The following is a 26207-nucleotide window of genomic DNA, read 5'->3' as shown; positions in this document are numbered from 1 at the left end:
ACTTCTCTAAATCTTTCTTCTTGCTCTAGCGTCTAGTGGTGAAGCCAGACCAACTGATCAAGCGCCGTGGTAAATTGGGCCTGATCGGGGTGAACCTGGATTTGACCGAAGTGAAGGAATGGTTACAGCCACGGATGGGGCAAGAGACGACGGTGAGTGCTCTAACTTGAGCGAAGTGGGTGGTGGTATGTGAGGAAATGTGACTGCAGTGAAAAATGTAGTGCTTGACTGATTTAGTGAGACGTTTTAATTTTCCTCTTGCAATGATGGCAGTGAGTCATTCAGTGATTCATCTTCTGTTTGTTAACTCAATTGATGTGGCAAACTTGCAGCAAAGAAACTTGCCAGGTGGTAGTATCTTGTCCTTGAAACACATCTTTCAACAGACAGGAAAGCTTGAGGATCAAAAGTGCCACAACGTATAGTATTTCTATAGCTCATGAGTCAGATATGTGGGCTTTTTTTTAATTTAGTGACTTTCCATGTCATAAAAAGCTCCTGTTGTATTAAAATTAATTGACCAGAAATGGCCCCATTACAATTTGAAACAAAGATGTCATGTTTTTCTTGAAATGAACTGTGTGAAAATATTGGCCACTATATGCATTAAGCTCTCCTTGAAACCCCTGTGTCTGATTAATTGGAAGGCTCTAACTCTGCATCTCTCCCCCAACAATCAACAATCTCCATTTCAATTACCCACATTAAGCAAGCCACTAAAAGGAGGCTTTTGGATAATCTTCATTACCACCCTTTTATTTATGTGTATATTTTTAAAAAATCCTTTTGTAGCAGTTTAAGCAAAGAATCTTTGCTTCCTGTACATCTGGTAATTCAAACTTAATGTGTTTGCTTTTAATTGTATTCAGACATTTATTTGGTAAGTTACTGAAAATCTTGACAAATCTTTCGTGAATTTCAAATAGAGTTTTGGGAGTATTCCGTCACAGCTGCGCTGTGTCTACTAGGCTGGAATTTGAAAGCGGCTCTAAATTGAACTTTACAACCTATGACTACAACCTGTTACTTGGTGATCTGCCCTTCCTCATAAAAACAATCTCAGCTGTCTGTTAAATGCCAGACACAGGACAGTCCATTAAGGAATGTAACCAAATTCCCCGCATCCGGACTTTCAGCCATAATGAAGTTGTCATCCTTCATTTTGTTTGATGTGCTTGACAAGTGAAATGTAATTTACTAAAATGCCAACTACAGTAGCCTCTTACAATGATGTTAATTTGCTTTGCTGAGATCTAAATATAGGAAGACTTCAGTCAGCAACTTCCATTACTCATGCTTTGTAGAATAAACGTATAGAAGCCGACATGTGGTGCCAGCACGATGGGAAATTCAGAGTCACCACTGCAGTTCTTCTCCTACGTACCACATCAGTGGCACCAAACTGTCCAAGTTAACTGGGTACAGCATATAAGCTATAACATGGAAAATGGCTGATCCAGTAGAAGTTAAATCCAAAGTGCACTTTGATATTACATTGGACTAAAGGATTACAGGCTTGGTATTGCGAAGGGCATTGTCTAGAGACCTCAGCTGATCTGTTTTTTTTGATGCACTGGGTGACCAGGTTGAAGACGACCAAGGAGTTGTCAAGGAAGATTTTTATTTCTTGTCGGCTCCTGAATGGCCACCTATCCACTGTATGACATAGTTTTAAAAAAATTTTTGAGCAGTATCTATGTGCATTTTTAAGGTTAATTTTCCATTGTTTATTATTCCACCTGATGTGCAGAGATTACAAATAAAATGATATTCAATCCAGAATTCCATGATATATCAAGAAATTTGGGAATATTTGAAAGATTTTAGTATTGTAATCAAAATGAGTTCACCATTAATAGAGCTCTACAAAGCTGCAGCAGTTTCTCAACATGTATTTTTAGGGCATCCCAATCTACTTTTCAGGATCAGTTTTAAATTCTTAGTAGTTAGAGCACTATAGGCTTGGATGTTAACATCGTTACCATATGGCTGAGATTGGTTTTGATGCAAACCTGTTGGCATTAGGGGGAGGCAATTCAGCAGAAGCGAATTTTAATGCAGATAGTTCCGTGGTTATATCTAGTACTTGTTATGTATTCTAGTAGCAACATCCTGGCTGATGCTCCTGTTACCCCAGCATCCTTATTTTCTCTAGGATCTTGCTACACTCAGACCTGCAGCTTTGGTCTATGTAGAATGACTGCAATTAAAAGAACTTGTATATAAAACATTTCTGAGCAGCACAAAACATGATGCATGTACAAGTTCAAACAATCTGCTAGAGGAACTCAGCGGGTCGAGCAGAATTTTTGTTGCTCTGGATTCCGGCAGCTGTAGACTCTTGTGTCGCATGTACAAGTTTATTGTTTTCGGCAGGATTGGAGTTTATAGTGTTCTGCTGCTAATTTTAACTTTTTATTTAACTAGGTTGGACGTGCAAAGGGTGTCCTCAAAAACTTTCTGATTGAGCCCTTTGTACCTCACAAACAGGTTGGTCAAACAGTACTTTAGTTTTTTAAAAAAAATATAGTTTTGTGTCTGTACTCAGGCAATAGCAAGCAATATATTATGGGGCTCAGCAGCCTATTATGTTGTTCTAGCAATCTAGTTGTGCTTATTTTTCTCAAGGGTAGAATTAAATAAAATGTTTATAATCCTGACCTAAGGAAGTTTGCACATCTGTTAACTTGATCAGAATTTTAAAATGACATTCTTGACAGGAGTAAAATATACTTCCTTGATCTATGGGAATTCAATTGAGTGTGAAAGGCAATCAACAGACTACAGCAGAACAAAATGCTGCAATTTATTCAGTTGGTGAACATTAAAGGACCCTGTTTGATTAGTAAGTATACATTATAGAAGTGATGATGCCCGAAAGCTATTGTGAATAGTCTTGTTTTTGTAAAAACAAGATCTCTTATTCTTTCAAATGATGCAAATTATGAATGTGGGAAAGTGGAAAAGTTTTATTTGGGAAAAGTGATGAACTCAAAAGTTAGTTTTTAGAGGAATTAAGATGTAGGTGAATCTGAAAGTTACCAGGCAGATACAGGAAGGAACGCTATATTTGAGATTATTGTATACAACTTCAAGAGTTTTTAATAGAAAGTCTTGCTGCAATTATGTAGGGCCTTGGTGAGTTTATACCTGGAGTGCTGCTGTGTATTGCTCACTAGATTGGTTCATGGGTTGAGAAAGTTTATGTAGAGAGAATTTGAATGTAATGGATCTGTGTTCTTTGAAAAAGACCGAATGTAATCTTATTGCAACAAAATCATAAGCAAGCTCGACAAGAAAGATGCTGCGATAGTTTCCCCATAATTCTTAGTTGGTGTTGATCATGTAGACGGAGTTAAATTTTATTACCTGGAGGGTTGTGAAATCTTTGGAGTTCTCTTTTACAGTAGGCTTTGAATATTCAGTCATTAAGTATATAGAACCATAGAACAATACAACACTGTACAGGCCCTTCGGCCCACCATGTTGTGCTGACCTTTAAACCACGCCTAAGACTATCTAACCCCTTCCTCCACATATCCCCCTATTTTAAATTCCTCCATATGCTTATCTAACAATCTCTTGAACTTGACCAACGTACCTGCTTCCACCACTACCCCAGGCTGCGCATTCCATGCACCTACCACTCTCTGGGTTTAAAAAGAACCTCCCTCTGATATCTCCCTTGAACTTCCCACCCATTACTTTAAAGCCATGCCGAGATGGGGGTCAGTATTTTTGGATACTAACTGGATCAAGTATTATTGGGGATGGTCGGTAGGTGGAAATGCCTCAGATGTTCAGCTACATTCTCATTGATGAACCAGCTTCAAGGGACAATACATTTTCCTGCTCCTCTTTCTTAAACTTTCCCCTGAGTGGGCAGCAGTTCTACTGAAGGAAAATGTCCCTGTATACAGCAAGTGCAATATTCTGATAAGGCATTTTCCAGTAGTTCAGTTTCCCAAATCACTTAGTTTTAAAAACTAATAATGTCCAGCATCCACGGACTTTTGAGGGAGAGTTTCCATACACAGATCTGGAACAGTGTGCAATTCTGCTCGAATTTTCTCTCGTGTTTGTGATTTTCTCCATTAGAGGAAATAATAGTTTCTCTGCCCTAACCATACCAAAAGCTTTTAACATTTCAAACCGCTTGAAATTATCACCCCTCAATCTCCTCAAGTTCAGGAAACACAGATGAAGATTTTGTATCTTATCTGTATTCAGCAATATTTCTGTGGTTCTTACCCAGGAGGAAGAATTTTATGTGTGCATCTATGCTGCACGGGAAGGTGACTACGTGCTGTTTCATCATGAGGGTGGAGTGGATGTTGGTGATGTTGACTCTAAAGCCTGCAAATTGCTTGTAGAAGTTGATGGAAAGCTGAGCGAGCAGGATGTCTGTGACCACCTGTTGCAGCATGCTCCTCTAAACAAGAAAAGGTAACACTTCTTTTTAAATAAAAATTTTCCCCTTTTCATTCACGTAACACCAGAGCTGATGGATTTCTCCATTTAGTAAGAGTTGTTCTTGGGTATTGAACAGCCATGAAGAATGACTCTATTTGGGATTTTTGTCTTCATTCATTCGTGGGATATGAACATCACTAATAGTGCCGGCATTTAATAGTCAGTCACATTGGTGGGTCTGAAGTAGCATATAGGCCAGAATGGATTCCTTCCTGAAGGATGTTAGTGAATCAGGTGTTTTCACAACAATCCAGGAGTTTCATGGTTAATGTTACTAAGACAGCTATTTTTAATATTCAGGTGTATTTAATTAGTAGGATTTAAATTCCCCCAGTTGCCACAGTGGGATTCAAATTTGTCTCTCTGGATCAGTGATGCAGAACTCTTAACAGCTCCCATATCCCATGATGCTGAGTCAGTTGGTTCAATTCCAGAGAATTAAGCTCAAAAATCTGGGCCAATATTCCAGTGCTATAGTGAAGGCGTTGATGGAGGGGCTGTCTTTTGGTTATCACATTAAGCTGTTTGCCCTCATGGACACAACAAAAACCACAATGCTGTTGCCCTATTTCAATGATGAGTGGGTGAGCTTCATCTCCTAAACAGTATGATTAAAAAATCCCATCACTTGATGTTCTTAGGAGTGGTGTGGGAAGAAAAGGGCTTGGATTATCTTGACATTCCACATCACTGGTATTGGTTATTATTGTCACTTGTACCGAGGTACAGTGAAAAGCTTGTCTTACAAACCGATCGTACAGGTCAATTCATTACACAGTGCAGTTACATTGAGTTAGTACAGAGTGCATTGAGGTAGTACAGGTTAAAAAAAACAATAACAGTACAGAGTAAAGTGTCACAGCTACAGAGAAAGTGCAGTGCAATAAGGTGCAAGGTCACAACAAGGTAGATCGTGAGGTCGTATTCCCTCTCATTGTATAAGGGAACCATTCAATAGTTTTATCACAGTGGGGTAGAAGCTGTCCTTGTCTGGTGGGATGTGCCCACAGGCTCCTGTATCTTCTACCCGATGGAAGAGGAGAGAAGAGAGAATGTTCCGGGTGGGTGGGGTCTTTGATTATGCTGGCTGCTACACCAAGACAACGAGAAGTAAAGACAGAGTCCAAGGAGGGGAGGCTGGTGTCCGTGATGCGCTGGGCTGTGTCCACAACTCTCTGCAGCTTCTTGCGGTCTTGGGCAGAGCAGTTGCCGTACCAAGCTGTGATATGTCCAGATAGGATGCTTTCTATGGTGCATCGGTAAAAGTTAATGAGAGTCAAAGGACAAACCAAATTTCTTTATCCTCCTGAGGAAGCAGAGGTGCTGGTGAGCTTTCTTGGCCGTGGCATCTGTGATTTGACCAGGACAGGCTGTTGATGTTCACTCCCAGGAACTTGAAGATGTCAACCCTCTTGACCTCAGCACCATTGATGTAGACAGGTGCATGTACACTGCCCCCTTTCCTGAAGTCAATGACCAGCTCTTTGTTTTGTTGACATTGAGGGAAAGGTTGTTGTCATGACACCATTCCACTAAGCTCTCTATCTCCTTCCTGTACTCCGACTCATCGCTGTTTGAGATACGGCCTACAACGGTGGTATCATCTGCAAACTCGTAGATGGTGTTGCAGCAGAATCTGGCCACACGGTCGTGAGTATATAGGGAGTAGAGTAGAGGGCTGAGGACGCAGCCTTGTGGGGCACCAGTGTTGAGAATAATCGTGCCGGAGGTATTGCTGCCTATCCTCACTGATTGCAGTCTGTTAGAAAGTCAAGAATGCAGTTACAGAGGGAGCTGTTGAGTCCTAGGTCCCGGAGTTTGGTGACAAGCTTGCTTGGAATTATTGTATTGAAGGCAGAGCTGCTGTCAATAAACAATAGTCTAACGTATGTTAGAGTATCATAAAGTAACCTCTCAACATTTATGTTCTGTTTACAGTTAATTGTAACTCAATTATGCAGGATCTTTCAAACTGAACCTTGGCTAAATGTGCAATGATAACATTTGGTCAAGTGATCTCAGCTTGGGTACAAATTTCATTAAAGTAGTTTGAAGGTGAATAGTAATGAACTGAAGATTTCAGATCTGGCTCAAAGTTGGGATAACTATTCACACAGTGGGTATGCAAACACTAGTTGTGGCAGTATTGCCTACAGATGAAAGCCACAGTATATAGGAACTAGAGGAGTTCTGTCAGACCAAACAGGTTTGGTATTCTGTTCAATAATGGGTTGTCATTAATTTATCTGTCTACGTGCTTTGATCCCTTTGGTAAGTCTTTGATCTCAATCTTGACGGGTACACACAGATTTTTAGGCAGTTTCAGATTGACTGAATTTATACTCATCTGAAAATTGCACATTTCAATTTCATGTGTTGTTTTTATTGAACACATGTTGAAGGGGAAATACAGGAATAGGGGGATTACTTTTGTTTTCACATGATCTTCAATTCTATTATCATGCTGCAGTTCTGAGGAATTGCCAACAGGTTAAAAGTAAAGCAGCATTGTTTATATAAAAAAAATCTGACTTCACAATTTGGCAAACCTGTACATCCCTCGTGCATCTTTATAATTCCCCCAGTACTGCTGCTCCGTGATACCTATAAAGGATGAGTTTGGAATCAATGATGCAACAATTGTTATCTCTTTCCTTTCTTTCTCATTACTTTTACTCGTCATCCTCCACACCCCGCATTCACAATCTCATTGTCCCACATCCCATCAGCACTCCCCCTCTCTTGTGCCCTTCTGCTCTCATTCCATTCCCCTCCCAAATGACCTCTCTCAGCCTGTCCCACCCTTGCATGCACCCACTCATCATTTCCCTCTGCACACGCTAGCCCCCCCACCTTGCTCCTGCCCTCCATTTCCCCCTACTTGCATGCATCCACTCCCTCTCGTCTGTCGTTGCCCTCGCCCCTATCCTTTTGAGCACTCATTTCTTGCTCTCTGCCTGTTTCCTCCGTTGTCCTCTTTCTAATATCATGCATTAGTTTGTTAATTTAGTTTTCTTTGTGCCTTTAACACTTGTTTTAATCTTTGCAGCATTTTGGCATCTTTTATTGTTGGACTTTTCACACTGTATGAGGATCTCTTCTTTACCTATCTGGAGATTAATCCATTAGGTAAGCAAAAAGTATTTCATATTAAATACCTTTCTTCTGCAGGGTGACAAGCCAAGTGGATGGATGTGGAAAATCTTGATAGTTTAATTAAATAGAATAGGAGGTAATTCACTGCATTTAAACTTTAGGTTCAAGTCAAGCAGTTTGTCATATGCAAAAATCCATGTATGCACAGGTGCAATGAAAAACTACTTGCAGCAGCATCACAGGCACATAGCATCAGATAAGCAGCATTCACAGGAAAAGCATAAATTGTACACAGTTTTTACAAGAAAGAACACAATTAGAACAAACAAAGTCTATTTTAGTGCAGTGATCATAGTGTTGCTAAACTATAGTGATTAGGGTTTTGCTGATTGGTTCAAGAACTGAACGGTTGAAGGCAAGTAGCTGTTCTTGACCTTGGTGGTGTGGTACTTTAGGCTTCTGTACCTCCTGCCTGATGTTAGCTGCAAAAAGATGGCATGGCCCAGATGTTGGGGGATCTTTGATGGATGTTGCCTTCTTGAGGCAGCACTTCCTGTAGGTACTACCACTGGTGGGGAGGGATGTGCCTGTGATGTGTTGGGCAGAGTCCACTACTCTCTGCAGCTTCTTGCGTTCCTGTGCATTCAAAATGCCGTACCAGACGATGATGCAACCAGTCAAGATACTTTCAACAGTATATCTGTAGAAGTTTGTTAGAGTATTCATGGTACAGTAGAATCCAGCAAGACTCCCCATTGCCTTGTACCTGAAACCTTGTAAAAATGAAAGTTGGCATTTCAGAACTTCAGTGTTCTAATGAAAAATCCCAGATAAACAGTTGATCTTTCACATGCTGGTGAGCTGACACACTGCTGGGAATTTTCATTCTCTAGTTTCATGAAGGGTCCAGAGCATTTTACTTTTATATTATCAGAGCTGGTAAATAAAATATAAAATTCTGGTGCCCCATCTATATTGTTCTGGAACATGACAAGGTCTCTGCCCAGCAGGACTGGTGGCTGTCAACCTGATTGAAATTGAGAGAATTTGTAATGAGTTCAGCGCAGCCAGTGACTTTATATCCCAGCCAACAACCTGTGTTGTCGTGGTGAGGTAGGTGGGGATAAACAAAGTATGCATAATATCTTAAAGTAGTAATACAATTTGATTTTGGTTTTATGTAAGCCAGATTGCAGTTCCTGCCCTGTCTCAAGCTCTCCTTTGCTAATAAATACTTCTTCTTTTCTCCCCATGAGCCTTCTATAGTATTGTAAATTACATTTCTAATTCTTTCTACTTCATATTTTTCATTCCCTGAAACCTAAGATTCTGTTGCTAGTTCCCACCCTCAACAACAATAGTTAGTTAAGCACAAAGAGAATCTGTATGAACTAACAATGGTTCAGTTAAAAACAGACGTGCAATTTATACAGTTTGGTTAAGAGCAACCATGCAATTCATGCAAGACTATATGTTTGTGCACACAACCATTAGGTTTCCCTGACAATCCCTGAACAGCGAAAGAATAGAAAGGCTAATTCCCAGCAATAGAAGTACATGCTGGCCAGGCATCCCTCTTGATCCCGACATAATCTGCACATTTCTGACGTGAGGTCATCCACTTCTGTGATGGTTGGTCTCTCGAATTTTTCCTGCTGCTACACCCAAAATCTTCTGTTCTTATCCTTTTCTTATCAGGTTGAACTGTTATGTTTCGATTTTGTTGGCTCTGGCCTATCTGGCTAACCTGTCTCAACTTCCCAGTGGATGTGGCAAGACCACAGGCAGCATTACCTCATTGTTCTTGCACCAGATAAGGACATCTGCCTCATGTCACTTCCTTTGTTTCGCTCAAAGGCAGGCCAATTCAAACCAGTTCCAGACAGGTCAAGCCAGTTGCTGGGCTCGGGTTGCCTTTGGTCACAGACTGCTGTTTTCACGGCCTGCATTTCCCAGCCAATAAATAATTCTTTTGGTGGAAGATGGGGAGAGAGGATGAGCAGGGCAGTGCAAAGTAATAAGGAGACTTCTCCCAAACTTGTGTGGAACATAGATTTTCTGCATTATAAGTGCTGAAACCTAGTGAGATGTATGCTCTGGGAGTGCCTTGTGATTATTCATTTGTGAATTTTTATTCCCTGCAGTTGTAACAGATGCTGGAGTATTTGTTTTGGATATGGCAGCAAAGATAGATGCCACAGCCGATTACATCTGCAAAGGTAAATGGGGAGATGTGGATTTCCCACCACCATTTGGAAGAGAAGCTTATCCTGAGGCAAGTACCTTAGCTTATTTCATGTTTGTTTTTTCAAACTTAGTTTATTGTAAAGCTGGGAGACCAACTTAGCTACCTTTTCTGTGCATCTTATGGATCTGGAACTATGAAAGAGTCATGTAATTGAACTCATCCATCCATCAGTGTGCAACCAATGGCAATGATGGCAGGGCTTTTGCCTCCAGTGTTACACCAGTTCATACACTGAAGACTGTCATTGGACATGTTAAGATTCTACCTGAAGCTAGAAACTGTGCTATCAAGTACCTTCCTCATTCTGCACCTATTTATTCTCCTGCTGTAGTAGTTCAGTATCTTTGCCCCCAGTAATGGGAATCATAAGGATCTAGCCGTTGGTTAATCAGATACATGGAAACAAAAGGTATTTTAATTAACAGTAAAATAGAAAGGAACACTAAAACGTCAACTTCTAATTAACACTTGAAATATAGACCACTCAACCGTCGCATGCTAGGTCTATTGTAATTCATGTAGTGATGTGGATCTTGTATTTCAGATTACCTTAGAATCAATGAGTTGAATGGGCTCTGATGATAGTTCCCAGAGCATTCCCATAAATGTCACCCTTCACTTATTTCCTTGTAGTCAGCACATCTTTGGGATGGGGGGAGAAAACAGGAGCACCCAGGAAAAATGCATGTGGTTACAGGAAGAACATGCGACCTCCACGTCGACAATGTAGGAGGTCAGGATTGAACCTGGGTCACTGGATCTGTGAGATGGCTGCACTGCCTGCAGTGCCACTACGAGTGTTCATTAAACAATTGTTATGTATCCTGTTAATTTTTAGATAAGATGCAGTTTCCCTTAACAAGATGACCAGTTACACATCCTTTGAGGATCAAGTGGTGAGATGGCACCTGCTATTTATTGTGCTCCTCACCAGGCAGTTAGAGTTGCAATTGAGAAATATGGGGTGAATTACGGTTCTTTAATTTTTAATATCTGCATGTAGATATTCTCATTCTGACTGGTTGTTCTTGAGAGGCGCTGGCTATCTGACATTTATTAACCCAGCACAAACAGCTGTTCATTTACAAATAAGAAGTGTGATTACCTTGAAACATTACAGAAGTGTACTAGCCTGAAGTAAGAAGTTTATTCAGCAAAATCTTGTGGACTAGTGGCCTACAATTCAACCAATTTACTTATAAGTTATTATGGCTTTGACGACACCTTCCCACTTGTTCATGACTTTTCAAACTCTCCTCCCTGCACCCATTCAATGCACTTCAAAGCACGATATTCCAAATTTCCTTTTTCTCCTGGATCCAGGGATCTTTGTGGCTTTTATATACCCTGTTTTCAAAACTTAATGTTTCCATTGCCCCAGTAGTGAGAGAGGATATTAAATGGTGATTGTACAGTTTGACTCAAACTTGTCCTAACTTGTACCCAATTGCTACAGCTAGTTAATTGAGCATTCCATTTACTGTGCATGTTGACAGCTATGAAAATGTAACCCAGTTTGCATATACGGTTCAATAACAAGTGGGTGCAGAAGTGGAAGATATGAAAACAATATTCAGACGTCAATGGTGAGGAGAATATTGTGGAACTGCATTCAGATAAAGTTTTTTTTATTAATATTTTGAAGGCAGTTTTATTGATCCCTAGTGGATCAACAGGATGCAACATAATTGATATTTTCTCTGGGCAATTGTGTTAGGAGTGTCATACTTATAGTGAGGGATCGGCAGTGACTTGGGTTTGAAGTACATGATATATCTTGTTCATGCACTCCACATAGCAAGAGTATTCAGCTGAATGGGGTTTCTGTTCTGTAATGGACATGTTTATTCTGCACTCAAATCTGCCTAGGGATATGAGGGGAGTGAATTTAGGAATATAATAGCAGAAATGTTGACCAATTGTGAGTTTTAATTTTAATGACAGCAAAAACCAGGCTTTACAGAAAAATGTACTAAACAGCTTGAGGCTTGTTGTCACATCTACACTTTGGGCCCACCGTGTCGTGTTGCACTATATTTCCAAGCTTTCGGGCTGCTCAGAAAAATTGTAAATACTCGGCAGCTCAAACAACATCTCGGGTAAAACATTTTAACAGTTTACATTTTAGATCAATAACCAGAAATAGTTACATGTGGAACTAGTTTTAAGCAAACATATAGACAAGGAAAGCAGGAAGAGCCCAGAACCTTGTGTAAATTTTATAGTTTGTGGGTTTTGCTCTTGTTAAAGCTGCAGGCCAACTTGTGCTGTCATTCATCTGTCAGTTTTAAAATCTGGGCCAATGGTTGTCTTGGTTTAGTTGCATTTGTGAACAAGTTGTGTATCTGTTGCTGTTGAGTGAGTATTGTATTGGTTTCATGGGAAATCTGTTCCTCATTTGACTACATTTGGGGGTGGGTAGGTAGTTAAAGAATTTTAGAATAACCATTTTGATTATGTTACTATTGCAGGAAGCTTATATTGCTGATCTTGATGCAAAGAGTGGAGCCAGTTTGAAGCTGACCATCCTCAACCCCAAGGGGAGGATCTGGACAATGGTGGCTGGAGGAGGTGCTTCTGTTGTGTACAGGTATGGTATACTCAATATTGCACCAAACCCTGATGCAAAGTATTAAGTCCTTTAAATTATACTGTTTGCAATCATGAGTAAACCTTGCACTTCAGCACTTCTTCCTCTTTCTCAGTACTTGTGCGTATGGTTCCTGTCTTTGATTAAAGTTTAATTGCTGAATCTGTTTATCAATTATTCTGTGTGTGTGTGTGGGGTGGGGGGGGGGGGGGTGCGGGAGAGAACAGAAAACCTTTAGGGAATCATAATCTGTTCTTGTTTTCTTTGAAGTTTTTTTGGTCAGAATGACTGTTAGCAGTGAGTGCTGAAAGTATTCTGAATAACTGTGGATGTTGACCAAAGTAAATTGATTCAGAAGATCTTGTTACCAAGACATCTTGCACAGAAGTGTGTGGTTGATGTGGGAAGGGTAGGAAAGAGGAGGACTATTTCTGCCGTGATATTTGATCTTTCATTTATCTGCAAAGACAGCACAGCTGTTTAATCACAGGCACTTGAGATGGGTTTTTCTGTACCTCTCATTGCAGTGACACAATCTGTGACCTTGGTGGGGTGAATGAACTAGCAAATTACGGCGAGTACTCTGGTGCCCCGAGTGAGCAACAGACCTACGACTATGCTAAGACCATTCTGTCTCTAATGACAAGGGAGCAGCATCCAGAAGGTGAGACCAATGGGGAATGGCACTCTGTAATATAGGAAGCAAACTCATGTTGTCTAAAGGAAGCATAATTCTGTAACAGTGGCATTGCCCCCTCCTGATTTCAACCACTTTGTTGTATGCACTAAGTATCCAATTCCTCCATTATCCAACATGTTCTCTGCTTCCCCCCTAACTTTTTTCTTTTTCATGTTCTTTTTCAGAAGCTGTATTCCTGGTGAACATAATCAATTTCCTTCTGTATGCTAATGGCAGGCAAACCACCTCTTTCCCCCCCCCCCCCCCCCCCCCACCCCCCGCTGCATCGATCCCCAGACCATTGCTTCATTGTCCTCTGTGCTTTTAAGTTGCAGATGACCAAATATGGGCAAAACAAACACTCCTGACACCTACTAGTGTCAGTATGGTTCTGGCCACATATCAATATTTGCTGCAGTTTTTAACAAGTCTCTTCTGCCACTCTTTTTGGTTTCCGATTAGTATTAGTGTCACCCCAACCCTCATGGTACTATCTTGCTTACCATCACAAACCAGATGCTTTCAGAGGTCTTCACTAATCATATTCTCACACCATTTTTTTCCTCTTGAAGCAGGATCTATCCTTATCGTTAACAATCTAAAACAGTTGAGTACATTTTCTGTACATTTAGAAGCACTGTAAAGTTGTATGGTTATGTTAGTTTTCTCTTTTACTGCTGTCTCATGTCTGAGTAAATTGTTTTCTGTTATATTCAGGAAAAATCCTAATTATTGGAGGCAGCATTGCTAACTTCACAAATGTAGCTGCAACATTTAAGGTAAGATCATTTCTCAATCTCCAAGTTGTTTGAATTGGTAATATTTTTGATGCAAAGATAATTCTAAGATCTGTTAGATTATTCATTTAATCATAGTTCTTTATCTGTATTTATACTATTTGACTTCTGTTTAGTTATTCATTAGAAATAATCCAAGAACCTCCTTTTTGATGTTCTTCTTTTGATGAATCCAGGGTATTTGCTCCTGCTGCTCCATTGTATCTTCATGTTACTTGTGGGATCAATGGACCAACACCCTTTTTATTTCTTTGAAAGATATATCCAGGAGGTTTAATCCCAGCTTCTATAGCTTTTTATTCTTAGCAGTGTAATAATTAATGGGCTATTGTCATATTTTGTCCAGATATCCCTTCTGTCTTTTCCTTGGTTAAAAACCTTGCCTTTTAATATAATTACAAACGCCCAGAATCAAATTGTGCTAATAAAGTTCAAAGACATTGAATTAAGCCAATGGGGGGTTTGATATAGATGACTGGGTATGGGAAGGATATGTGTAGGATGCTGCTGCCGATGTGAAGAGCACCTTCAGGAAGACTCCTACAGATCTGAGTGTTGGACAACTGTAGTGCTTTGAGCAGGTCCAACACCAAGCTCTCTTAAATCATCAGGCTGCCATTTAATGGTGAGGCTGGTTTGTTGATGTTCCAAGTGGTCCAAAACTGATCATTCTTTTCATAAAGGTCAATTTCCTTCCTGCCTTTGGATATTGATAGTCTGGCCTAGAGAGAAGCAAAAGGATAAAAGTCCCTGTATTCTTCAGAAAATAGCCAAACATTCTTGACCCTATACAAAATAACAAGAACTAGGAGCAGGAGTGGCAATCCAGCCATAAATCCGCTTCACCGTTCATTGAATTGAATTGGTTTATTATTGTCACTTGTACCAAGGTAGAGTGGAAAAACTTGTCTTGCATACCGTTCATACAGATCAATTTATTACACAGTGCTTCGAGGTAGTACAGGGTAAAACAATACACGATACAGAATAAAGTGTCACAGCTACAGAGAGTGCAGTGTAGGTGGACAATAAGGTGCAAGGTCATAATGAAGTAGATTGTAAGGTCAAGAGTCCATCTTATCTTACTAGGGAACTATTCAATAGTCTTCTAACAGCGAGATAGAAGCTATCCTTGAGCTTGGTGGTACGTGTTTTCAGGCTTTTGTATCTTCTGCCCAGTGGGAGAGGGGAGAAGAAAGAATATATGGGGTGGGTGCGGTCTTTGATAATGCTGGCTGCTTTACCGAGGCAGGGAGAAGTGTAGACAGAGTCCATGGAGGGGAGGCTGATTTCTGTGATGTACTAAGCTGTGTCCACAACTGTCTGCAGTTTCTTGTGGTCCCGGGCAGAGCAGTTACCATACCAAGCCGTGATGCATCAGGATAGAATGCTTTTTATGGTGCATCGATAAAAATTGGTGAGTGTCAAAGGGGACACGCCAAATTTCTTTGGCCTCCTGAGGAAGTAGAGGCGTTGGTGAGCTTTCTTGGCCGTGGCATCTACATGGTTGAACCAGGACAGGCTATTGGTAGTGATCATTCCTAGGAACTTGAAGCTCTCAACCCTCTTGACCTCAGCACTGTTGAAGTCGTCAGGAGCACATGCACTGTCCCCCCTCCCAGAAGTTATTGACCAGCTCTTTTGTTTTGCTGATGTTGAGGGAAAGGTTGTTGTCATGACACCATGCCACTAAGCATTCTGTCTCCTTCCTGACTACGGCTGACCTTCTCAATGTCATTTTCCTGCACTATCTCTTGATTCCTTTCATATTCACAAACCTATTGGTTTCTGTTTTGAACTCAATGATTGAGCCTCTGTAGCAATCTGGGGCAGAGAATTTCAAAGATTCTGCATCCAATGAATGAAGAAGTCTCTCCACATTTCAGTATTAAATGGTCTAAATGAGACAATGACACCTGGTTCTAAACTCCCCAGTCAGGGAACCTTCCATTGACCCTGCTGAACTGTGCAAGGATTTTTACAAGTTTCAGTGAGATCACCTGTCATTTTCCTAAACTCTGGAGAATACAAGTAACCAAAAAAAAACTGTAGATGCTGAAAATCTGAAACAAAAGTAGAAAATGTTTGAAATGCACAGTCGGGTAGCATCTGTGGAAAGAGGGGTAGTTAACATTTCAGATCAAAAACCCTTTTCTCAGAAGGTTCTGACGAAGGGCCTTTGACCTGAAATGTTAACTCTTTCTTTATACATAAATGCTGTGTTTTTCCAACATTTTCTGCTTTTGTTTGAGAGAACACAGGTGTATACTCAATCTCTCCTCACATGGTGAACCGGCCATCCCAGAGATCGCTCTCATGAATCTTCATTGTGTCCTCACCACAGCAAGTGATCTTTTCTGTATGGAGACCAAAATTATGCACAGTACTTAAGGTGTGATCCCACCAGTTGTATGTAATTACAACAGGACATTTTCACTTCTGTACTCAAATCCTTTTATAAAGAAGGCCAGCACACCATTTGCCTTCCTAATTGTTTGGTGCACCTGCCAGTTAACTTTCAGCAATCATGTATATTTAAATCCTTTCGAACATTGATGTTTTTGAATCTCACCATTTAAAATAAATATCCTACTTTTCAGTTTTGTGCCCTTTCCCACATTATATTGCATCTACCATGTTCTTGTTGTCCATTCACTTCACTCGACTACATCCCCTTGAAGCCTGTACATTCTCTTCCCTACCAAAGAAACCCAATGAAATGCCATACTTATAGTGAGCCTTGCATGAAGATGCAAGTACCTGAAGGTTCTGCCTATTCATCTATAATTTCTTTCCTAGGGCATAGTACGTGCAATCAAGGACTACCAGACCCCTCTGCAGAATCATAATGTCTCTATTTTTGTCAGAAGGGGTGGACCCAATTACCAAGAGGGACTCCGTGTCATGGGTGAAGTCGGTGAGTAGTTTTGTCCATAAAATTCATATTATTTTTATCCATGGTATGGTGCCGACACTCCCAGTCATGTATTTTGTATAAAGTGAGGTATTAGCATTAATCTTGGGTACTTTGCAATTAGATTTTGGCATATTGGTCTCTAAACATAAATCATTAAATAGATTATAAATCTGGCAGGCTTTGCAAGGAGGAGACAGATGTGTGAAGCTGCCCAACTTTAGGGTCTAGAAATTTTGGAATAAATTGCCTATCCACTGTGGGAATGATAAGGAGAGCAAATTTATTAACATTTACTGGGCGGGGGGTGGGTGGTGGCGGTGGGGGAGAGGGGAGGAAATGTTTGCAAGTGTGCTTTGGTCTCAAGTCACCTCTCCATTCACCCTGGTACACAGGATGTAACTACATGAAATGTAGAATATGCAAACGTTCCAATTTCAGTTCCACCGCTCTTTACATCTGTCCTTATTCAGTCATTGTTATTGTGTGACATATCTGATTTGAAGATAAATGAAACCAAATTGATCTTCTCCAACTTACTGGTTCTCTCTGTGACTCTTCAGAAATGGGATATCTTCCCATCAACTCTTTTGTTCACGATCTACCTGATCTTGCACCCTGTTGCACTGCATTTTCTCTGTAGCTGTGACACTTTACTCTGTACTGTTATTGTTTTTACCTGTACTGCATCTCAATGTAATTGCACTGTGTAATGAATTGACCTGTACGATCAATTTGTAAGACAAGCTTTTCACTGTACCTTGGTACAAGCGACAATAATATATGAATACCAACTTGTTTTCACCCCTACATATCCCTACTCCCTTTTCTCCCCCATCATAATGATCCTTGGGACAATTGACTGGGACAACATTCTGCGCCGTTCTGGTTGCCATACTACAGGGAGGATGCGTTTAAGCTATAGAAGGTGCAGAAAAGATTCACAGGGATGTTACTGGGAACTGAGGGCTTGAATTACAAGGAGAGACTGGATAGGCTGTGTCTTTTTTTTTCCCTGGAGCATAGGAGGCTGAGGGGTGATCTTATAGAGGTTTACAAAATCATGAGGGGCATGGATAAGGTGAATGGCCACAGTCTTTTCCCCAGAGTAGGGGAGTCTTAAAAATAGAAGGCAAGTTTTTCCAAACAGGGTGGTGGGCATATGGAATGATCTGCTGGAGGAAGTGGTAGAGGTGGGTACAATTACAATGTTTAAAAGACACATTTGGACAGGCTCATGGATAGGAAAGGTTTAGAGGGATATGGGCCAAATGCAGGCAAATAGGACTAGCTCAGGAAGGCATTTTAGAATGGATGAGTTGAGCCAAAGGGCCTGTTACTGTGCTGTATTACTCTGACACCAATGCTTGCATATTGTTTTTATTATCTAGTTCCATTTTATCTAATCCTTGTTTGCTTTGTAACATTTATCTACAGGAAAGACAACTGGAATTCCGATCTATGTTTTTGGGACAGAAACACACATGACTGCAATTGTTGGAATGGCACTGGGCCAGCGAAGCATTCCTGACCAGCCGCCCATGGCTGCCCACACTGCCAATTTCCTGCTCAATGCCAGTGGCAGTCCCTCGGTAAGTAAGGTCAGCTTAAAATCCAGAATTTGTTACCAGAGGGGGAAGTGTTTCGGATGGCTAGTGTGCTTCTTATCAGCCAGTTGTATGGGTTTTGAAATTGTGGTTGAATGGTGGTAAAGTCATTTTGAATTTGTGACTGTCTGCTTATTGGCTTTTGTATTACTGTGAATGGTGGGTAGGGAAAGGAGCAGGAGAACCAGGCTCATTTTTCTCCAGGTATCGATGTGCAATTTAAGTCATAGAACTGTACACACCACAGAAACAGGCCCTTCCGCCTGACATGCTGGCCAAGATGCCTATCTACGCTAATCCCTTTTTCCTTTGTTTTTCCTCATTCCTGTGGCCCCCTCATCCCTTGTTGTTCTCATCCCCCACCCTCATGGCCTGCCCATCACCTCATCGTTCCCCACCTCCTTCCCTTTTATTCCATGGTCTATTTTCTCCTCGTATTGGATCCTCTAGCCCTTTGCCTCTTCCACCTATTACCTAGCTTCTCACATCATTCCCTTTCATCTCCCCCCCCCCCCCCACCCACCTACCTTGTCCCCCTTACCTGGATTCACTTATCACCTGCCAGCTTGTGCTCCTCTCCCTCCCTTTTTATTCTGGCTTCTGCCCTCTTTCTTTCCGGTCCTGATGAAGGGTCTCAACCCGAAATATTGACTGTTTATTTCCCTCCATAGATGTTGCATGACCTGCTGAGTTCCTCCAGTATTTTGTGTGTATTGCTCCAGATTCTAGCATCTGCAAAATCTAGTGTGTCCCATTTTCCTCTGTTCATGTAGCCATCTAAATGCCATGATACAATGTGCGAGAAAGTAGAGAGGGAAGGAAAGAATTGCAACTACCTATCAGTTTTATAAGTTTTATACAGAAGGCTGGTGTGGGAAATGCCTGGCTCTTGCATGTTTGAAGTGCAAGTCTCATGCTGGTCCAGCTGTGTGTGAGGACAAGTGTGCCAGTGGTGTAGCTGATGTGAGTTTTGATGGTTAGTGCAGAGTCCAAACATCCATTTTGAATGTGAACTCCCCTTTAGTCTAGGGAGCACTCTCCCAAGTGGCACTGAGTCCTGAATCTGAGATGCATGTTAAGGATGAGAAGGGTTGTGTTCTGTCTGGTCCATTCTCTTTTGTCGTGCTGTGTGTGATGATCACTTTTGCATCCTTAAGTAAAGCCGCCCCATATATTAACATTGTTTCTTGCTTCCTTCCAGACTCCAGCCACTAGCAGAACAGCTTCTTTCTCTGAATCAAAATCTGAGGATGCAAGTAGAACATCAATGAGTATCAAGTGTAATGTCCCATGGGGTAATTCATTTAATGTATTCAAAACCTTGACTTATCTGTAGTCTCTTTACAGCAAAGATGTTTCTTCTAGAGGAGATGCCAGGCTCCAAATCATTGTATTTAACAGATAAAATGCTGTAACAGCTGATTTCTTGAAACAATGTGTTAACTGGCTTAAAGCAGCATTTAAAAACTGTTATGCATGCTGAAGCCTTTTGTGAAAAATTGCCACCAATAGTACATGTATGCTTGTTATGCAGTGTACTATCTTGTGCCTAACTCTTTGATCTTTTCACACTGGATCACTTTGCTGAATACCTTCACAGATGTAATTCTAATCCCACTGTAAGTTTTCCCTTCAATTCCCACTTGGCCTTATCTTTCGATTTTTTTTATTGGAAGAGTGCAGAGGTATATAAAATTGCAGACCTGTACCCTATCCTTAGGTCTTTTTAGTCTTACTGTTGACTTTAATGTTTAAATCATAATATTTGCCAAGATGCTGGCAGAATGATGTGGATACACTATTACTTTGTGGCCTGGGGTGTAGTAAGTTGGTGCTGAGGTGGAACGGTCTCTGTAGGAACATAGGGATAGGCAGTAGCTTTGATGTTGAATTTACTAGGCTCTTCAGCCGCTGCAGTCAGCACCACTTTGCCAATTGTTCATACATTCCGTTCTCCCTACTCACTTCCCCACTGTTATAAGCCATCCACGTGTACTTATTTCTATTTTCCTTATTGTGTCTTTTATGGTCTAATGCTACTATTTGTACCATTGAAGCATCCTTTTGTTTATCTACTCAAACACTTGTTTTCTTTTTGCCTTTTTTCAATGCTGTTCATTGGTAATATCTTCCAGTTTTGACCAAGGTCTGTGCTGAAATATCCTTTTTGCTCAGATCCAGAGTTCAGCCTTTTCAATTTTTTCTTTCCAATATCCAGCACCTGGGTTTTTGTTTCTGTTGTGCCGATGTGCTTGATTCCCAGATACCTGGGAATCTCTAGGTTACGAGGCAAGATAATATTGTGTGGGCAGTATGTATAGTCCATGGGATTGTCTTAAAGGTATTAGATTTGTTAACTTAAGAATATGGAGCTCTATAGGGGGATAAAGCATCAGTGTTAAAAGGTAGTAGTTTGGAGCCTGGTCCTTTTTAAAGGGGAATGATACTCAAGCTGTATATTTCATAGATTGCTTAATTAAAATGTTGCTATTCTTGTGCAAATCCAGGTTAACGTAGATGTAAACTGAAATGCTACCTTCAGTATGTTCATTTTTTAAAATTTGGGTTTTTCTGATTCTGTACAATGCAAACACATTTAAGCTGCTCTAATCCTCTTGGGGTGGAGTAAGCTTTTAAGGAAACTTCTTTAAACCAGCATAGGTGTCCAGTTCACGATTTAACACAGCCAGATTTGTAAAAGTATGGGGTAAGCTAGAATTGCCATTCAGTCTTCACTTGACACACAAGATTCAAAAGTATTTGTCCCTAATTAACATCCTTTACTCAGAGTGACATAACTGAAGATGACGCTTTGATATGTGATTATGGATTAGGTTTACAAAAACAAAGTGCTGGAAAATACTCATCAGGTTGGTCTGCATCTGTAGATGGAATTAGCTGAGGTTTCAGATCAATGACCCTTCATCAGAACTAGAAAAGTGAGAATGTGTTTTGAAGTTGCAGAGATGGGAGAAGGCAGAGAGAACAAAGAATGTGATAAGTTGGAGATCGAGGTTGTCCAGGTAACACAATGCCTTTGTGAGAGAAACTAAACGTTCTTGAAGTGAGATGCTGAGAATTCATGAATTCTGGAAATACCCAGCATCTGTGGAGAAGAAAAACTGATTTAACATTGCAGGTGGCCAGATCCCAGTTCTGGGAAAGTGTTTGGTGGAATCTAGTTGAAAATGATAGGAAAGACTGGTTACCTGTAATTGTGAATTCAATATAGGTCCTGAAGTCTGTGTCTTGCCTAACTAGAAGATTAGGGGCTGTTCCTCAAGCTTGCATTATGCTTCATTGGAACACTAGGGTTCGGAGCGAGATGAAGAATTAAATTGACAGGAGCTTGTCAATTTGCACCCTTGCAAATTGAATGGAGGTCTGCTTCAAAGTGGTCACTCACTCTGCGTTAGGTTTCTCCAGTGTGGAGGAAGCCCCATTGTGAGCACTGAATGCAGCGCACTAGGATGGAAGAAGTGCAAGTAAATTGTTGCTGCTTCTGTAAGGACAGTTTCAGTTTCTGGATGGTGGGAAAAGATGTGAAAGGTAGGTGTTGCATTTCCTGAGGTTGCATGGGAATGTGGCAGGAGAAAGAGCGGTTGGTGGAACCAGGGAATACCACAGGGAAGGATCCTTTTAGAATGCTGAGGGGAAGATGCATTTGGTGGAATTCAGTTGAAAATGACAAATTATGGAGGATGATCTAGTCAACGACAAGGCTGGTGGGGTGGAAGGATGATCAGTTGCGACCAGTTAAATGGCGGGCAAGGTCAGAGATGCAAGTGGGAAGAGACTGGGTAAGGGCAGGGAAAGAATAGTATCAAGGTAGGAAGAAATAAGCTCTATTTGATGGCAGATGGAAACGGTAGAGAGTCCTGCTTGTGGATCTTAGGGAGGAGGTAGAAGTGGGCTGTATGAAGCTGGGGTAACAGTAAGTCTAGTGGATATAGAGGGAAGAGCTGAGGGAATGAGTGGAAGACAATGGCCTAATGTCCACTGATGAAGTCTGAGAGCTGGCATTTGACCTCTGAGGCTGGAAGTTCAAAATCACAGCAGCACCGTCCTTGTCTTCATACTCGACTTGCAGAGTATTTCCAGCACTATTATTATTTCAGATTTCTAGCATCTGCAGTCGCTTTGCTTTTTTTTGAGTAGGCTGCTTCAGTGCCTCTCTGTGCCTTTTACAGTTAAGGCCTGAGGCGTTCATACCAGAGGCTCGGAATCAGCAACTTGCATTTTGTTTAAATGTGAAGTATTTTTAAATTTTATTTTGTTTCCTTCTGTACGGTGTCTCTGGTTATTAATAGACTCCCAGAGGCCATCTTAGAAAACCACGAGCAGAGCTTCTGCATGTGTACATCCAGGAAATGGCACTCTGGTCTGTCAGAAACTAGATAATACATCATGAATGACTTTTAGCTGTTCATTTAGGATAAGTGAAGGATCAAAAATCCACATTTTAGCACTAAGCTTCCCTTTCCTAGCAATTGAGAAACTTCCAAACTGGATGAGACCATTTGGCCCTCAAGTCCACTCACTATTCAGTTAAATGACAGCTGAGGTGTATATTTCCTTTTAATTTACTGTTTACTTGTTAAAACCTTGCTTGACAAATTGGAACTTTCTTGGTTCAAAGCTCTACAGTTTCCTCTAACTTGAACAAATTTTCTGGGTTGGGAGATGATTGGTGGCTCAAGTAAATTCTGGTTTATCACTACCCTTTTAAAAGTAAATTATTTGAACAGCACCCTGAAAGTCATAGTTTTAAGGTTAAGGTTACACCAACTATTTCTGGACTCAGATGGTTACCCTCTACCCACAGCAAGGAAGCTCATAATCTATCCAGTGTGGGCCATGTTCCAGTTCACTCTCGAAATACAAACTTCTAAAAGTAATTAGTTGAAATTCTAGGACTACAAGTGATTGCATTTCTTTTTCAAAGCCTGATGGTCAGGATTGGCTAGATGCACCTCCTTTTGTTTATATTCTTTGTTCATACCCCTTAATTTAACTTAGTCAGTCGTGCTGTCCTGGGGAAAATGGGCATTTTAATAGAAGGGAGAGGTTGCATCATTGGGAAAGATGTATCAAGTAGTTATTATATTACGTCCGACTGTATGTGATGCATTTCTTTTGTTGGTAATCTCTTTGACAGAAGGAAAGGCAAAGCAAGAAAAGACAAGAGGTAGGAGGGTTATGGGCGGATAACTGTATGTTCATGAAGGGTGGTTGGTTGCTATTTACCATCTTGCTTTCCAGCAGAGAGCGCTAGTGGTTCTGCTTCATTTGATCTTGTATTTTAAAAAAACACCTGTGGGCAAATCCCAGGGAAAACCTTGAAGACTTTTTATTTATCCAAGGAAACTGGTAATCAAAGGCTCAAACTTTCAACACATTTCTTTTGGTGTATTAAAACAATTGGAGAGTGCAGCAGATCCTTTGTTTCTGGGATTGCACTGTAATGAAGCATTAACTTCTTGCAGCTTACTGTTAGCAGAGTGGTATTAGCAGAGTTGTGTATGAGATGTCTCCAGTGTTGCTCATACTTTGAGTCCGAGCTTTGCTGGTGTCTCATTCACCAGGGGTTAGCTGGGATCCAAAGCAGAGTTAAAACAGCTTCTGTATAAGTTTGGGCTTTCCGCACCTATAGCTGGCTGATTCTTGACTGCCTTTTACAGCCACATTTCCACATTAACCTCCCCTGCTTCCACAGCTGTAAGTGCTGCAAGCTATCAAACAGTCCTGCTGAAAAGACCTGATTTTCTGAACGCAACCAGCTTTCTCAGCACTGTCCAGGTGCTGCCCTGCTTGGCTATCTCTTGTTCCTATATGTGCTACTGAAACTGATCTTAAAAATGATCTCACTCCATTTTATGAGACCTAATTTAACTTGATAGCATTGATTTAACTTGAAAGAGATCCAATGATAAAATAATACTTGCTGTTTTGATTTCCCCTCCTGGTCTTTGCTTTCCTGAGATGGGCAGGGTGGTCATCTCTGTAGAGAATCACAAATCTCTCTGCAGCTGGGTGTTTCAGCATTATTGCAGAATCCCATCCCTCTACTGTTTCTAATTTCATCATTGAACCATAGAACACTATAGCACAGAAAACAGGCCATTTGGCCCTCCTAGTCTGTGCCGAAGCGGTATCCCGCTAGTCCCATTTACCTGCACCCAGTCCATAACCCTCCAGACCTCTCCCGTCCATGTATCCAATTTATTCTTAAAACTCAAGAGTGAGCCCACATTTACTACATCAGATGGCAGCCCGTTCCATACTCCCACCACTCTTTGAGTGAAGAATTTCCCCTTAATGTTCCCCCTAAACTTTTCGCCTTTCACCCTAAAGCCATGTCCTCTCGTACTTATCTCTCCTAACCTAGGTGGAAAGAGCCTACTCACATTGACTCTGTCTATACCTCTCATAATTTTGTAAACCTCTATCAAATCTCCCCTCATTCTTCTTCGCTCCAAGGAATAGTGTCCTAACCTGTTCAGTCTTTCCCTGTAACTCAACTCCTGAAGACCCGGCAACATTCTAGTAAATCTCCTCTGCACTCTTTCAACCTTACTGATATCCTTCCTATAGTGTGACCAGAACTGCACGCAATACTCCAAATTTGGCCTCACCAATGTCTTATACAACCTCACCATAACATCCCAACTCCTATACTCAATACTTTGATTTAAGAATGCCAGGATGCCAGAAACCTTCTTTACAACCCTGTCTACCTGTGACGCCACTTTCAGGGAATTATGTATCTGAACTCCCAGATCCCTTTGTTCCTCTGCACTCCTCAGTGCCCTACCATTTACTGCGTATGTCGTACCTTGATTTGTCCTTCCAAAATGCAACACCTCACACTTGTCTGCATTAAATTCCATCTGTCATTTTCTGGCCCATTCTTCCAGCTGGTTCAGATCCCTCTGCAAGCTTTGAAAGCCTTCCTTGCTGTCCACTATGCCTCCAATCTTAGTATCATCAGCAAATTTGCTGATCCAATTTACCACATTATCATCTAGGTCATTGATATAGACAACAAACAACAATGGCCCCAGCACAGATCCCTGAGACACACCACTAGTCACAGGCCTCCAGTCTGAGAAACAATCATCCACTACCACTCTCTGTCTTCTCCCACACAGCCAATTTCGAATCCAGTTTACAACCTTTCCATGGATACCTAGTGTCTGAACCTTCTGAACTAACCTCCCATGTGGGACCTTGTCAAAGGCCTTACTAAAGTCCATGTAGACAACATCCACAGCCTTTCCTTCATCTACTCTCTTGCACAAAGCCATGCTGACTATCCCTAATCAGCCCTTGGCTATTCAAATACTTGTATATCCGATCTCTCAAAACACCTTTCAATAATTTACCCACTGCTGATGTCTGGCTCACTGGCCTGTAATTACCTGGTTTACTTTTAGATCCTTTTTTAAACAATGGAACTACATGAGCTACCCTGCATCCCCTGTCTCAGGGAAATTGGTGAGTGGTAGTTGGGAATGAGAGAGAGCCAAGAAAATGGAAAATGTTAGAAATGCACAAGGTCAGTCAGCACCTTTAAGAAGAAAGGACAGATTAATGTTTTGGAAGTGTGCCTACTATCAGTCTGGAAGATAGGTGAGCTCAGTTAAAGGACAGAACAGCTGTCTCCCTTCCTGTACTTTTCATTTTAATCACCATGAATTTGGGGCACCTTTTCTGCATGTCATTTTCTCCTTCATTTATGCCATTTCATTGCTGCACTGTTCTCCTTACCAACTTTCACCTTTTCCCAGCTTTTCCAGGCAG

General features: G+C 41.0%; 1 protein-coding gene across 2 annotated transcripts in view; it reads left to right on the top strand.

Moving 5' to 3' along the window:
• LOC127582899 (ATP-citrate synthase) overlaps positions 1-26207 on the top strand; it is a 74438-nt gene that overhangs the window by 13319 nt on the left and 34912 nt on the right. The window contains exons 3-14 of one of the 2 annotated variants that reach the window (XM_052038540.1): positions 30-152; positions 2428-2490; positions 4256-4446; positions 7523-7602; positions 9714-9844; positions 12289-12407; positions 12935-13071; positions 13804-13865; positions 16683-16800; positions 18235-18389; positions 19606-19699; positions 23563-23592. In XM_052038540.1, the coding sequence (XP_051894500.1) occupies positions 30-152; positions 2428-2490; positions 4256-4446; positions 7523-7602; positions 9714-9844; positions 12289-12407; positions 12935-13071; positions 13804-13865; positions 16683-16800; positions 18235-18389; positions 19606-19699; positions 23563-23592 (1303 nt within the window). The remainder of the gene's footprint in view (positions 1-29; positions 153-2427; positions 2491-4255; positions 4447-7522; positions 7603-9713; positions 9845-12288; positions 12408-12934; positions 13072-13803; positions 13866-16682; positions 16801-18234; positions 18390-19605; positions 19700-23562; positions 23593-26207) is intronic. The other variant, XM_052038541.1, reaches the window with a different exon arrangement.

Source organism: Pristis pectinata, chromosome 25 (assembly GCF_009764475.1).
Source record: "Pristis pectinata isolate sPriPec2 chromosome 25, sPriPec2.1.pri, whole genome shotgun sequence".
NCBI lineage: Eukaryota > Metazoa > Chordata > Chondrichthyes > Rhinopristiformes > Pristidae > Pristis > Pristis pectinata.
The sequence above is the reverse complement of the archived record's forward strand: the minus strand, read 5'-3'. Positions and strand labels throughout refer to the sequence as shown.